Source organism: Marmota marmota, unplaced genomic scaffold (genome assembly GCF_001458135.2).
Source record: "Marmota marmota marmota unplaced genomic scaffold, marMar, whole genome shotgun sequence".
NCBI lineage: Eukaryota > Metazoa > Chordata > Mammalia > Rodentia > Sciuridae > Marmota > Marmota marmota.
Window position 1 is genome coordinate 1,392,975 of NW_026000108.1, and position 11,871 is coordinate 1,404,845.

Sequence of the window (11,871 nt, forward strand, 5' to 3'; positions counted from 1 at the left end):
GCCTCAAGAGTAGCCTGAGGGTGCAGGTGCTGCAGCATATGCCTCTGGAGTCCAGAAGCAAAAGGAAGCCCTTGAGTCAACGTGACTGGGGATGGGGGACAGGGGACGGGGGCGGCTGTGGGAGGTGTGTGCTTTGGGAGGAACGGCTGTCCTCAGTGGCACAAGTGTGATCTCAATTACCTGTGGCTTAGGAGGCACTTGGTGGTTTCCATGCTCTTGTGGTATGTCGGAAACAGTTTAGTAAAGATGCAGAAGCAGCTGCTGTGCGCTTGCCACCCGTCAGTGCAGACTCGTACCTGGTGCTCAGGATGCTCCACGGTTTACCTCATCCCGTTTTGTGGCTGACTGCACTGAGGCCACAGGTGAAAGCCTCTCCTTTACTAGTGGCATTGCAGGCAGGAAGCAGAATCGGGCATGGCCCTGACTGTGCACATGCATGCTTGAGCTCAGAGCCCACAACTGTCGAGCCACAGGAACTCCTGGCTTTATCATGGATCTTGGCCTGATGAACCACCCCAGTTGAAAATTCCATGCGTGGAAATGCACTGAGTGTGCCTTACCTGCCCAGCAGGCTGCTCTGCCTCGTGGTGCACAGTGGTGGCATTGGTTTCTCTCACCAATGAGAGCCAACCGAGCGGCACTCACTGCTGCTGCCCTGCATGGCGAGAAAGGGCTGTACAGAACATTGCCATCCTGGAACTCATTAGAATTCAAAGTTCACAGCATGATTTCTACTGACACCATGGAAATGGGAAAGATCTTGGTCCCAGTCTGTCCGGATGTGGCCTTGTTAGGTGGATTTGAGTGTGTGGCCCTTGCTTTAGCAGCCCAGGCTTCTGGCGAAGATGCTGTCCATGTTCCCCTGAAGCGTCTAAGCTGGAGAGAGATGAAGAGCAGAGACAATGAGCACCTGATGTAGGGAGGGTTCTATTGCCATTTGCCTGTGGTTCCTGCCACAGAGCTCTGTGAACACCCCTCACAGTGACCTGGTAGCTGAAACCTGCTGTGGGTGCTGTGGAGCCAGGGGGGAGTGCTGGGAGGAGCATGAGCCTTCTGGGGACTGCCCACTGTGTTGCTTGCAGGAGGTTGGGTGAGAGATGAAAGTGCAAGAGAAGCAGCATGGAGTCTTGCGGGATCTTTGAAGTCCTCGCGGAGTTGTGTCGGGTTCCCAGCGACAAAAACACTCAGGGTCACTCCAGGGGAACTGGGCTGCGCAAAATAACCACACAAGAGACAGAGACACCTTTTTATTTTGGAGGTCCTGTGACGGCTTCTCTGACCTTAAAGGGTCCACAGAAAGAGTGCATGCTGACCCTTTTATTGAGGAGAAGCCATTCAAATGAGGCAAGGGGTCAGTTTCAGGGGCTGAGTCTAGCTTCCTGAGTCTGCTGTCAGCAGGTTGACTGACACCTAGGTAGGCCACACCCAAGGGCACAGTAAGAGAAGGGGACACACAAATGGTGTTTCCATGGAACTTTCTGTTCCATACAGGGCAAGGGGTAATATTATAAAGGAACAGGTGAGCATAGCTCCACCCATGGGGCTGCGGGAAGGCATACCTGTGCTTGAAGATACATTTGTTACATTTTTACTGCTCTCAAGATGGGGGCTGCCGTTTACAGCCACTTGAAAGTAGCCAGATCAACCTGTACACTTGGAAAAATGAGAATTCATACCCCATTTGATTCAAATGTATGATATGTCAAGATCATTGTATTGTCATGAGCAACTAATTTCAAAAAAAAAAAAAAAGAAAGTGACCAGATCAGTGGAAGTGACCACATCACTGGAAATGACCACAGTGCCTCAAACCAATCAGGAGAGGAAAATGCTGGTCACATGATGTGGAGGCCTCCCAAAGAGTCATGGGGGCTTAACCCCAGGAGTGGACAGGGCTCTAGCCTCTTTGGCTTGGGAATGTCAAGGAGATAGATGTACAGGATCAAGATCCGGGAGGTTGATTGCTGAAATTCAGATCTGTGCATGTGATGCTCTGGATGGAAGTGGATAAATAAAGAATGTTGAGTGGTGCAGGATGACAAGCAGGAGGAAGGTGGCCTTGGGGGGACTCAGGAGTCTTGTTTAGTGAGGCAGCTGGGAGCACAGCACGATCTGTGCTGAGGACGCTGGGGCAGGTATGGGTGGCCAAGGAGGGCATTGTTGGCCACGTGGTTGTGCCTGCGGAGCTGACACGCAGCACAGAAGCCTTTGCTGGAGGAAGGTTGAGATCTTGGTGCCTGCTGAGCTGGGAGGGGTGAGCTCATGCAGCAGGTGAGGCTGCAGGCAGACGGACAGAAAGCCATGCCTAGCCAAGGGGAAGACACCCAAGTCAAGTGACAGGATTGGTGTGAGTGGGGCAGGGAATGCCCAGGCAGGGGTAGGAAGAGAGAACCCTTGTGGTGCCTTGGAGCCAGAACCAGACTTGAAACTGTAGAAGGTGTCCTTGAGGTGGGAGGTTGCAGGCTGTCAGGCTAGGTGTGTCTGCAAGTTGCTACTCCCCTTCATTTGGAAAGGTGATATGGGGAGGTGGTGGGGCTGTCCCTGTCTAGTTAACAGGCTGTAGCAGAGCAGAGGTTGGGGGGGAGTGGGAGAGTGGATGGAGGAGGGCATGGTTTGTGTTTGGAGGCAGCTACGGGTGTTGACTGGGCAAGTGGTAGATCCAGGTGATGATGGCAGCCAGCTAACATTTATGCTCTGAATGCGGACGCTGCTCACATTCTACACCTTCACTTGCCTGTGTTCACAAAAGCCCAGCGCCCAGCATTGGAATCCCATCTGGTCTCAGAAGTGGTGGTAGGGCTCTGCTGGTCAGAAAAGTGTCATCCTGGGGCCCTGCCATCCATGAGGTCTCTGTCCCAATGGTGTTGCAGTGTGAAAACAACCCCAGGCAGAACGGCAACACCAGCTTGTGACTGAGTTCCCATGAAGCTTTTTTTTTTTTTTTTTTTTTTTAAGAATTTTAACTTTAATGTAATTTATTTATTTTTATGTGGTACTGAGGATGCTGGGGCAGGGGTGGGTGCTTCACATGTGCTAGGCAAGTGCACCACCACTGAGCCAGAACCCCAGCCCCCCCACCCCATTAAGCTTTGTTTGTGGACACTAATCTTTGAGTTTTCTGTAATTTTTGCATGAAGTGAAATACTCTTCTTTTTTTTAGCCTCTGAAAAAATACAAAAATGAGTCTTAGCTCCTGGTTAGGAGGTCTGGGAGGGGCCTGGGGGTCTGTGTTGCTAGCCAGTCCTAGGGTACTGGTGCTGAGTGGCTGGAGGGGCAGGGAGGCCCTGTCTCTGGGCTGTGCAGTGATGGTCTTGAAGCACTGGGGCAGGAGCAAGGAACCCCTCCTTGCTGGACCGCTTTTACTGTTCCTCTGGGGTGGGCACTGGAAGATGGAGCCTGGGTGCTGGGGCCTGAGAGGAAGCCTGGCTAGGGCCTCACTGCAGGCTTGGGGGAAGCGCTTCTGTGGCCTTGCTTCACTACTGACGTCTTAGGGGTATAGAAAACTGACTTACAAATGGATTTAGTGATTTTGGAAAAGTAATGTTTTTATTTATTTATTTTTAACCATTTATCAGTATTCTCAATGAGTTCTCAATGAGTCACAACATTAGTTAAGTGTTATTTTTCTTTTAGTTTTTTTCTGAGGAAAAGCTCCATGATGCAGGAATAAAAATGCCACATGCTAAGTTGGAAAGGGCTGTACATTTCATCTGTGCAAAGCAGGAGTGAGTTGGTGATCAGGCCTTCTCTGCTCCCTCTGCTTGCTCACAGGTTGTTGCTGAGCACCCTGACGCCTCAGGCGAGGAGATTGAAGAACTGCTGAGCTCCCAGTGGAACATGCTCAATGAAAAACAGAAGGCACGCTATAACACCAAGTTTGCCCTCGTGACCTGCACCCCGGCTGAGGAAGACTCTGGTAATGTGCGGCCTGTGTGTGCGGCTGGCCGCTGAACCCCACCCTTGGGGCGCAGGCAGAATGCTCCTGCCATGACGTGGCAGCCTCTGCTGTCTGTGCTTTCTTTCTTGTCCTGGAGCTGTGTCTTCTGGTCGTCTGCTGGCCTGCAGGTCCCTTGCTATTGTTCTTGGGGAGCAGGTGTTCTGGCCATTGTAGTCATGAAAGAGGTTTTTGTGGGAGAGGACAGAAGAAGGAAGGGAGCCAGGCCATTTCTAGGACCCCAGTCTTGGGGGGCAGGTCTGACTTCAGGCCTGTGGCCTGGCATTGGAGCTGCCAAGCAGCCCGTCCAGTCCTGACTTGTACTCGGCTCCTCCTGGGCCTGCTTTCGAAGGCTAGGACTCGTGAGGCCCAGAGAGGGGCAGTTCTTGGCTTGTTTGCTTGAGACCTTGCAGGTGAGGGGGTGACGGGATTGACCTTGGATTGTGTGTCTTTTGGTTCCTTCTGGGCTTTCAGTTTAAAAAATAGAAAGTGTTACTTGGGGCAGTGACAAGGTAAAGGAGAGAACAATGTAAGACTTGGAAGACATGCAGTAGTGTCAGGTTTGCGGTCTGTGTGTTCCCAGACTCACAAGTTGTGGAAAACCGCCTTTTTAAAAATTTTTTTTCCTGTTATGGGGCTGGGGCTGGAACATGGGGCCTGCCACATGCTAAGTATGTGCCCTACCACTGAGCCATGTTCCTAAACCTTTCCATTTTATTTAGAGACAGGGTCTTGCTGAGGTTCTTAGGGCCTCACTGAGTTGCTGAGGCTGGGCTAGAAACTTGGATCCTCCTGTCTCAGCCTCCTGAGCTGCTGGGATTACAGGTGTGCACCACAATGTTTGACTGAAAACTGCCATCTTAATGTAAAAAAAGGCATGATATCTTTGGGTATCAAGAAAAAGTATAGAAAATTTGCATCTGTCAAGGTTCATCATTGAGGAGTTCTGGAGCAACCAGACATAGTGCTGCAAGACTCAGCTGACAGGAGGTGCAGGCCCTGTGAGCTGGGCTGTGCAGGAGTGGCTCCTCTATGCTGGCACTGATCACACAGGCACAGTGGCACCTCCTTCCCTCACAGATTCTCCACATCAACTGACTGTGTTGGTCTGGCCTTTTGTTCACGCTGCTTGGTGTGTGCTGCAAGGGCTGCAGCTTAGAGCCCAAGACACACAGGGTCTGCGTGTTGGCCCTAGAGGTAAGCTGGCTGCCTCTGCAGCAGACACTGCTTGAGAGGAGTGCTTCTGCGCAGGGGTGCCGTATTTAAAAAGGAGCTGGGCTTTCCCAAAGCCAGAGTTGCTCATCCTTAAAGAGTGAGTAAATTTGCCTGTGTGTCACTGTCTGCCACTTGGGCTTTCCCTGAGCACTGGGTAGATAGTAAGGGTGATGGTGGGTTTCCATCACAGTGTCCATCAGGAGCATGCTCTCTTTGGGTGCCCTTGAACTCTGGCTTCCAGGGGAACCTGGTGCCGCCCAGAGCATGGTGTGCCATCGCTGTGTGCCAGTTGTCCCACTGTTTCACTGTGGACTTCACGTAGATGCCATGTTATTCGCTTCCATGAACAGTTGCTGCCACCTCATCCCAGTGGAGGGGTGGTGCTCACGATGTGCTCGTGGACAGGCCCAGGAGCTTGCCTCCTGGTGGGAAGATAGGTATAGGAAGATGCTGCTGCTTGCATTTGAGCGAGGCTCAGTGGCAGACCTGCTAGGGAGGTTCTGGCAAGTGGGGCAGACTGGGCTTCATTGTGCTTGTGCTCAGGCTGTGACTTTAAGACCCTGCTGTCCTCTGCTTTGTAGGCCTGTTCCCATGCAGACTTCATGGCCAGCCCAAGTCTGCTGAGGGACAGAACTGGGCCCTACTGCATAGCCTGCAGCTGGAGGTGGGCAGCTTGTGCACTGGCTGCTCAGCACCCCATCCTGGCTTGCCACTCTGTTGCTGTTTTGGCATGTGGGGACTCTCTGGTGCCTCCTCCAGAGGCCTGCTTTTCGCTAGGGGGCTGAGTACCCCGTGCTGGTGTTGTGTCCTAACAGTGAGTTTGAGGGTGACAGTGTCCTGAAGAAGTTGATGAGAGTCTGTTAATAAGAAATCCTGAACTTCTAAAAATAAACACTGGCACATTCAAGCTGGTTGTCTCCAGGGTCTGCGCTTGTGTTGTCCACCTGATTTGTTTTTAGGCCAGTCCTGTTTGCACATCTTCTTGGGAATTAGTGATATCCTGAGACATGACTGTGTGGATAGTCAAGCACACACGTAGAAAATGTGTGGCAGGCACAGAGTGCACACCTGTAATCCCACCTGCTCAGGAGGCTGAGGCAGGAGGATAGCAAGTTTAAGACCAGACTCAGCAACCTTGTGAGATGCTGTCTCAACGTAAAAAATATTTAAAAAGGGCTGGGTGTGCTGGTCGTGGCACACACCTTTAATCTCAGTGGTTTGGGAGGCTGGGTCAGAAGGATGGTAGGTTCAAAGCTAGCCTCAGCAACTTAGCGAAGCCCTAAGCAATTTAGCAAGACCCTGTCTCTAAATAAAAAATAAAGGGCTGAGGCTGTGGCTCAGTGGTAGAGCGCCTGCTTAGTACCTGTGAGGGACTGGGTTCAATCCTAAGCACCACATAAAAATAAATAAATAAATAAAATAAAGATATTGTGTCTATCTACATCTAGAAAAATATTTTTAAAAAAAGAGTTAAAAATAAAAAGGGCTAGGAATATGGCTTAGTGGTTAAGTGCCTGTGGGTTCAATCCCTGGTACTAAAAAGAAGAGAAAGCCTTTATAGATAAAAATGTAGTGGTGTACTTAGATGTTCTGTAAGAGAATGCATAAGTGGTAGCAGATTGTTCTATAGTTCACTGGGTATTCTCTCAGTCTTTGAATGTTAGTAAGCAAATACTGGGTTATGTATAAATTTAATACTCCAGTAGGTTAAAATAAAATGATAATAAGTACAAATATGATAAATCTCTAAGGTATATTTTCAGTCCCCAAGTGTTTTGGTATAAGGAGATTCTGTATGTGAAACATAGGACCTGGGGATTTCAGAGTTGCTGGAAACTTCCCCTAGGGTGGCTTGCACGTCCACTGCCCTGGCCAGGGTCCTGTACTTCGGAGAGCAGCACATGGAGTTTCTCACGTGCATTTCCCCATCTCCTATTTCAAGGTAACATTAACGGGAAGAAAAGAACCCACACAAAGAGGACGGAGGACCCTTCAGAAGATATTGACGTTGAGGATGTTCCCAGGAAAAGACTCAGGACAGACAAGCACAGTCTCCGGAAGGTAAGTATGTTCCAGGTTTGCCTGGCCCCTGGGAAAGTGTGGTTCTTGGGGCTTGGGAGGCAGGCAGAGGCTCTCTGAGCTCCCTGTGCTGCTCAGCGTCTAAGCCTGCTCTTTTTCCAGAGCCCTGGGAGAAGGCTGCTGAAGAAAGCAGTGCCTACCCTCAGGGTGACAGAGATGCTGCCTCTTGGCTGTGGGAAATAGCACCCAAACCCTGGGAGTTTGTAAATTGCTTTTAAATTGGATAAGCTTTTAAATTGGATAAAATGACATGTTAAAAATAACTCTTGAAGGGCTGGTGTTGTGGCTTAATGATAGAGTGCTTATCTACCATGTGTGAGGCCCTGGGTTCGATCCTTAGCACCACATAAAGATAAATAAATAAAGGTATTATGTCCATTTACAACTAAAACATTAAAACAACAACAACAAAAAAAAAAAAACTCTTGGGCTGGGGATAGAGCTCGCTGGTGGTGCACTTGCCTGGCACAGTTGAGGGCCTGGGTTCTATCCCCAGCATCATGTAACTGCAGACTCTTGTCTGTTGGACTTAATGTTCAGTGTTCAGTTGTTCAGTGAGCTGATATGAAAATCCATTAGAGATGTATGTTAAACTTCAGTAAAAACTAAAAGAATCTGACCCAGCGCAGTGGCCATACCTGTTATCCCAGCAATGCAGGAGGCTAAGACAGGAGGATTGCAGGTTCAGGGCCAGGCTCAGCAACTTACTGAGGCCCTAAGCAACTTAGCAAGACCCTGTCTCAAAATAAAAAGGCCTGAGGGTGTCACTCAGTGGTAGAGTACTCCTCAGTTCAACCCCAGTACCAATAAATAAATAAATAAATAAATAAACAAACAAACAAATAAATAAATAAATCAGTTAAAGAATCCGTTCCAGGCATTGAAATCATGTTTCAGGAACCTCTTGAGTCTGTTAGTAATTCATGATACTGTTTACTCAGTGGGGGTCCTAGGCAGTGTGGGCAGTACTGATGCAACCTAAAGGGGGCAGTTGGCCCGCTGGCAGCCCCAGGCCCTGTACCCCCGTGTCCCACATCTGTCAGGGTCAGAGCTTGCCTCAGCCCTGGCAGGGAGCTGAGGAACAGCAGCTTGCTGTGCCTGGGGGCAGACGTGAGTCCTTTTCTAGCAAGGCCTGCCTCGGCCATCTCCAACGTCAGTTGGCTATTTCTTTAAACTGAGTTTAGACAGACTTTGTACTTTAAATTTTAATTCACATTTACTCAATAATGGTTCTGACAGAGTTGTATATTTATGATTTGGAGTACAGCTTGATACTGCATTATGCTGCCCTTTTTGTTTTGTGTTACTTGGAAGAATGGAAAATAATCTTTCCTGTCAGACTGCTGGGCCACGTCGGCGTCTCAATTCTTAAAGTGTGTGTGCAGTTCAAGGGAGCAAGCAGGGGCTGCTTTACTTTCCTGGCCAACACAGTGTTCTCAGTGCCCATCAACAGTTGGGACCAATTAGTGATCAGGTGTCCAGCTTAAGCTGGCTCACATTCTCTGGGCGTCACTGAGGTTATCAGGAAGTGCATACTTAATATCTTATCTGGATGCCAGCTCTAAAGCAGTTTTTTTTTAAATACCTTTATTCTATTTAATCATTTGTATGTGGTGCTGAGGATCAAACCCAGGGCCTCATATGTGCTAGGCAAGCTCTCTACCACTGAGCTGTAGCCCCAGCCCCTAAAGCGGTCTTTACTGGTGATCATACTGAAATTGGTTGCTTTGAAATATTTGTGTAAATAATATACCTAAAAAAACCTATGGCCCTGAACTTTTGAAATATGAAGGATCACATCAAGTAGCCAGATGGGATGTTTTCTCTAAAACTATAGCTTAGGAAATTGTACACGATATAAAACAAAGTAGTGGTGTGTCCTCTGTCAGATTTTCATGAACCTGAGCACATTCATGTCATTCCTAATATGCATCGATTATGTTTCGTGTGGCAGGCACAGGGCACAGGTGTGGGCCAAGCCTCCTTGAGAGGTGGACCCAGCAGGCAGTCCTTCCTTGGGGTTCAATCCCCAGGACCAAAAAAGAAAATGTGTTTTGTTGATGTTTTTTTTTTTTTTTTTTTGCTGGAGTTTACTGGGTCTTGGGAATTTATCTCAAAATTGGAGGTCCTCATTGTAGTGTTGTTAGACTAGTCCTCTCGGCACTGATGAGCCAGGTGGGTTGACTTGAGGTGATTGGACCTCTGGGGTAGAAGGCTAGGTTTCTTCAATGGACACCCTGCTTGGGTTCAGTGGGAAGTGCAGACAGCAAGGGTAGGGTACCTCGTGGGAGGCATCTGAAGGGAGCAGCCACAGCAGACCTGGGCAGGGCCCTGCACCTGCCCTGCAGGCAGCTGTTGGAGTTGGGGTGCAGAAGGAGGAAGTCCAGAGAGGAGAAGCCAGAGATGGGGTGGCCATAGGTGGGACACACTTCCCAAGGAAGTGGGGTGTGGGACATACTTCCCAAGGAAGAAGTTTCTATTGTACAAGTTTTCAGCAACCTGTGTTCATTCACATTAGGAGACGTTTTTCTTTCTTTTCCTTTGTTCTCCCTTTTTCTTTCTTTCTTTCTTTTTTCTTTCTAAATGACAGAGAGAGACGACCACTGACAAAATGGCCAGAGTCAGCTCTTACAGGGCCACGGAGGCAGCCTCCTCGCTCAGGAGCCAGGCAGGTAATGTGCTTAGGTCTCTCTGATACCCGGGCAGGTGGGTGAGCAGGGGTCCTCAGTGAGGGGGCCAGAGGAGAGGAGTGCTGGGTGAGAGGAACCCCGGGCAACCTCAGAGGGACCATGGGGCGAGAAGGGAGAGGTACTCATGCTGCTGACCCAAGCCCCTTGACATGTGAGTTTTAAGGCTTAACGCACGGTTAACTAAAGTCACTTTTCTGCTGATTTTTACTTTACTTTATTGTTTGAAATTTTACTGGAGGAGTGATTTAAGCCAGAATTTTTCAGATTTCTTACTTGATGGCACTAGTTGTTGCCAAAAGCCATCCCTCGAGGACCCCGAATCTCTGTTCACCTTAGCTAAGAGTAAAAGTCATTACTAGTTGCTTGTTTGTCACATGTTAAAGAAGTCAGCTTAATGCTGGGTGGGGTGGACACACTTTGTGATTCCAGTCCCTCCAGAGGCTAAGGAAAGAGGGTTGAAAGTGCAAGGCCAGCCCAGGCATCTTGATGAGACCCTGTCTCAAAATTTGAAAAGGGCTGGGATACAGCTCAGTTGGAGAGTGTCCTGGGTTCAATCCCCAGTACCAAAAAATAAAACTGCTTATCAAAACAAATTTTGAAAGGGGTAATCACACCACCTTTACTTTTTTCATTAATTATATTATTGAAATCTGCCTGACAGTTTATCAGAGGTGGCTAACCATCTTCAGCTCCTGGGAGAATAAGCCTGAGGAAGTGAAGACTGGCAAAGCCGCTTTCCCTGAATTGTGTGAGGTGCTTTGCTGGCTTTTGAAAATGAGTTAAATAGCCTGTCTCTTTAAAGAACATGTGCAAACAGCAGAAACTCTCAGTGTGACTAGGGGGCCCTTGGTGATAGAAAGGGGACATTACTTTCAAGTATACTGACGGTGTTGTTGTCTGTTAACTGCTTTAGAAGTTTGCACTGAGCTTTTTATGGATGAGATGACATGTCTGGAATTTGCTCCAGAATACTCTGTCAAGGGGACATGGCGCAAGGTGTGGATGGAGTTCTCTGGCCTTGGCCTGATGGTTCGGGGGCCTGGTCTTGGGGACCTGGTGTTCACTGTACAGTTTATCTGCTTTTATTTACATTCGGATTTTTCCATGATAAAAAGTTAAGCCCTTAATATGACAAAGGGACCCAGAAGAGTCTCTGTAGAACTTCATTTATTTGAGGGGTAATTTTATAGCAGCAAGAGGCTGAGGGTTTAAGATTTCAAACATTACTTAATAAACAAAACTATTTTTCAGCAACAAAAAATCTGTCTGATGCTTGCAAACCACTGAAGAAGCGAAACCGGGCTTCCGCAGCAGCGTCTGCAGCTCTCGGGTTTAGCAAAAGCTCGTCTCCTTCTGCGTCCTTGACCGAGAACGAGGTAAAATGATGATGATGGGACCCTGTATTCCCGGGAAGGCTGTGGTTACAGGTTGAGTGAGAGTGAAGGTCAGGCTCGGCGAGCACATAGCAGTGCTCTCCATGGGGGCGCATTGAGGGCCTAACTCAGAACACGCACAGGAGGGACAGTGGTGCTACCAGCTGAGCACATGCGCAGGTGTGAATGTGTGGATGCCCCGCTCTTGAGGCTGTTTCCTTGTCCTTGCAGTCTGTGTTTACCATGCCGTGTTCTGTAGGCCTCACGCTGTCCCTCCTCACCTAGGGGGTCCGTCTTGGCTCTCACAGGGCCACTGTTGGCTGAGCTGCTCTTGGCCATGGTGCACTCTGTGGGAGGGGCGAGGGGCTTTCAGGTGCCTGGGGAAGCCACAAGTCCCTTGGTTTTCATGCGTTCCACATCTGGCACCCAGAGGAGAGTCAGAACTGCCACTGTGCCACTGCCTATTTCCTGGGCTGGCAGAGCAGGACAGCAGAGCAGTAGCTGTTCAAGGCTGTTGCTACTGTCATTGTGGCATGACACCTAGAAGGCACTACCAAGTCTGGGACTTTGCCATTGCCAA

General features: G+C 49.1%; 1 protein-coding gene across 3 annotated transcripts in view; it reads left to right on the top strand.

The window, feature by feature from the left end:
- The window catches only part of Nsd2 (nuclear receptor binding SET domain protein 2), a 77,087-nt gene that overhangs the window by 35,702 nt on the left and 29,514 nt on the right, over nucleotides 1–11,871 (top strand). For all 3 annotated transcript variants that reach the window (XR_007340944.1, XM_015481877.2, XM_015481878.2), the window contains 4 exons: nucleotides 3,772–3,916; nucleotides 7,092–7,210; nucleotides 9,819–9,900; nucleotides 11,170–11,294. Coding sequence is in view for 2 of the 3 variants with exons in the window: in XM_015481877.2 (XP_015337363.1) it covers nucleotides 3,772–3,916; nucleotides 7,092–7,210; nucleotides 9,819–9,900; nucleotides 11,170–11,294 (471 nt within the window). In the remaining variant the exon portion in view is untranslated. The remainder of the gene's footprint in view (nucleotides 1–3,771; nucleotides 3,917–7,091; nucleotides 7,211–9,818; nucleotides 9,901–11,169; nucleotides 11,295–11,871) is intronic.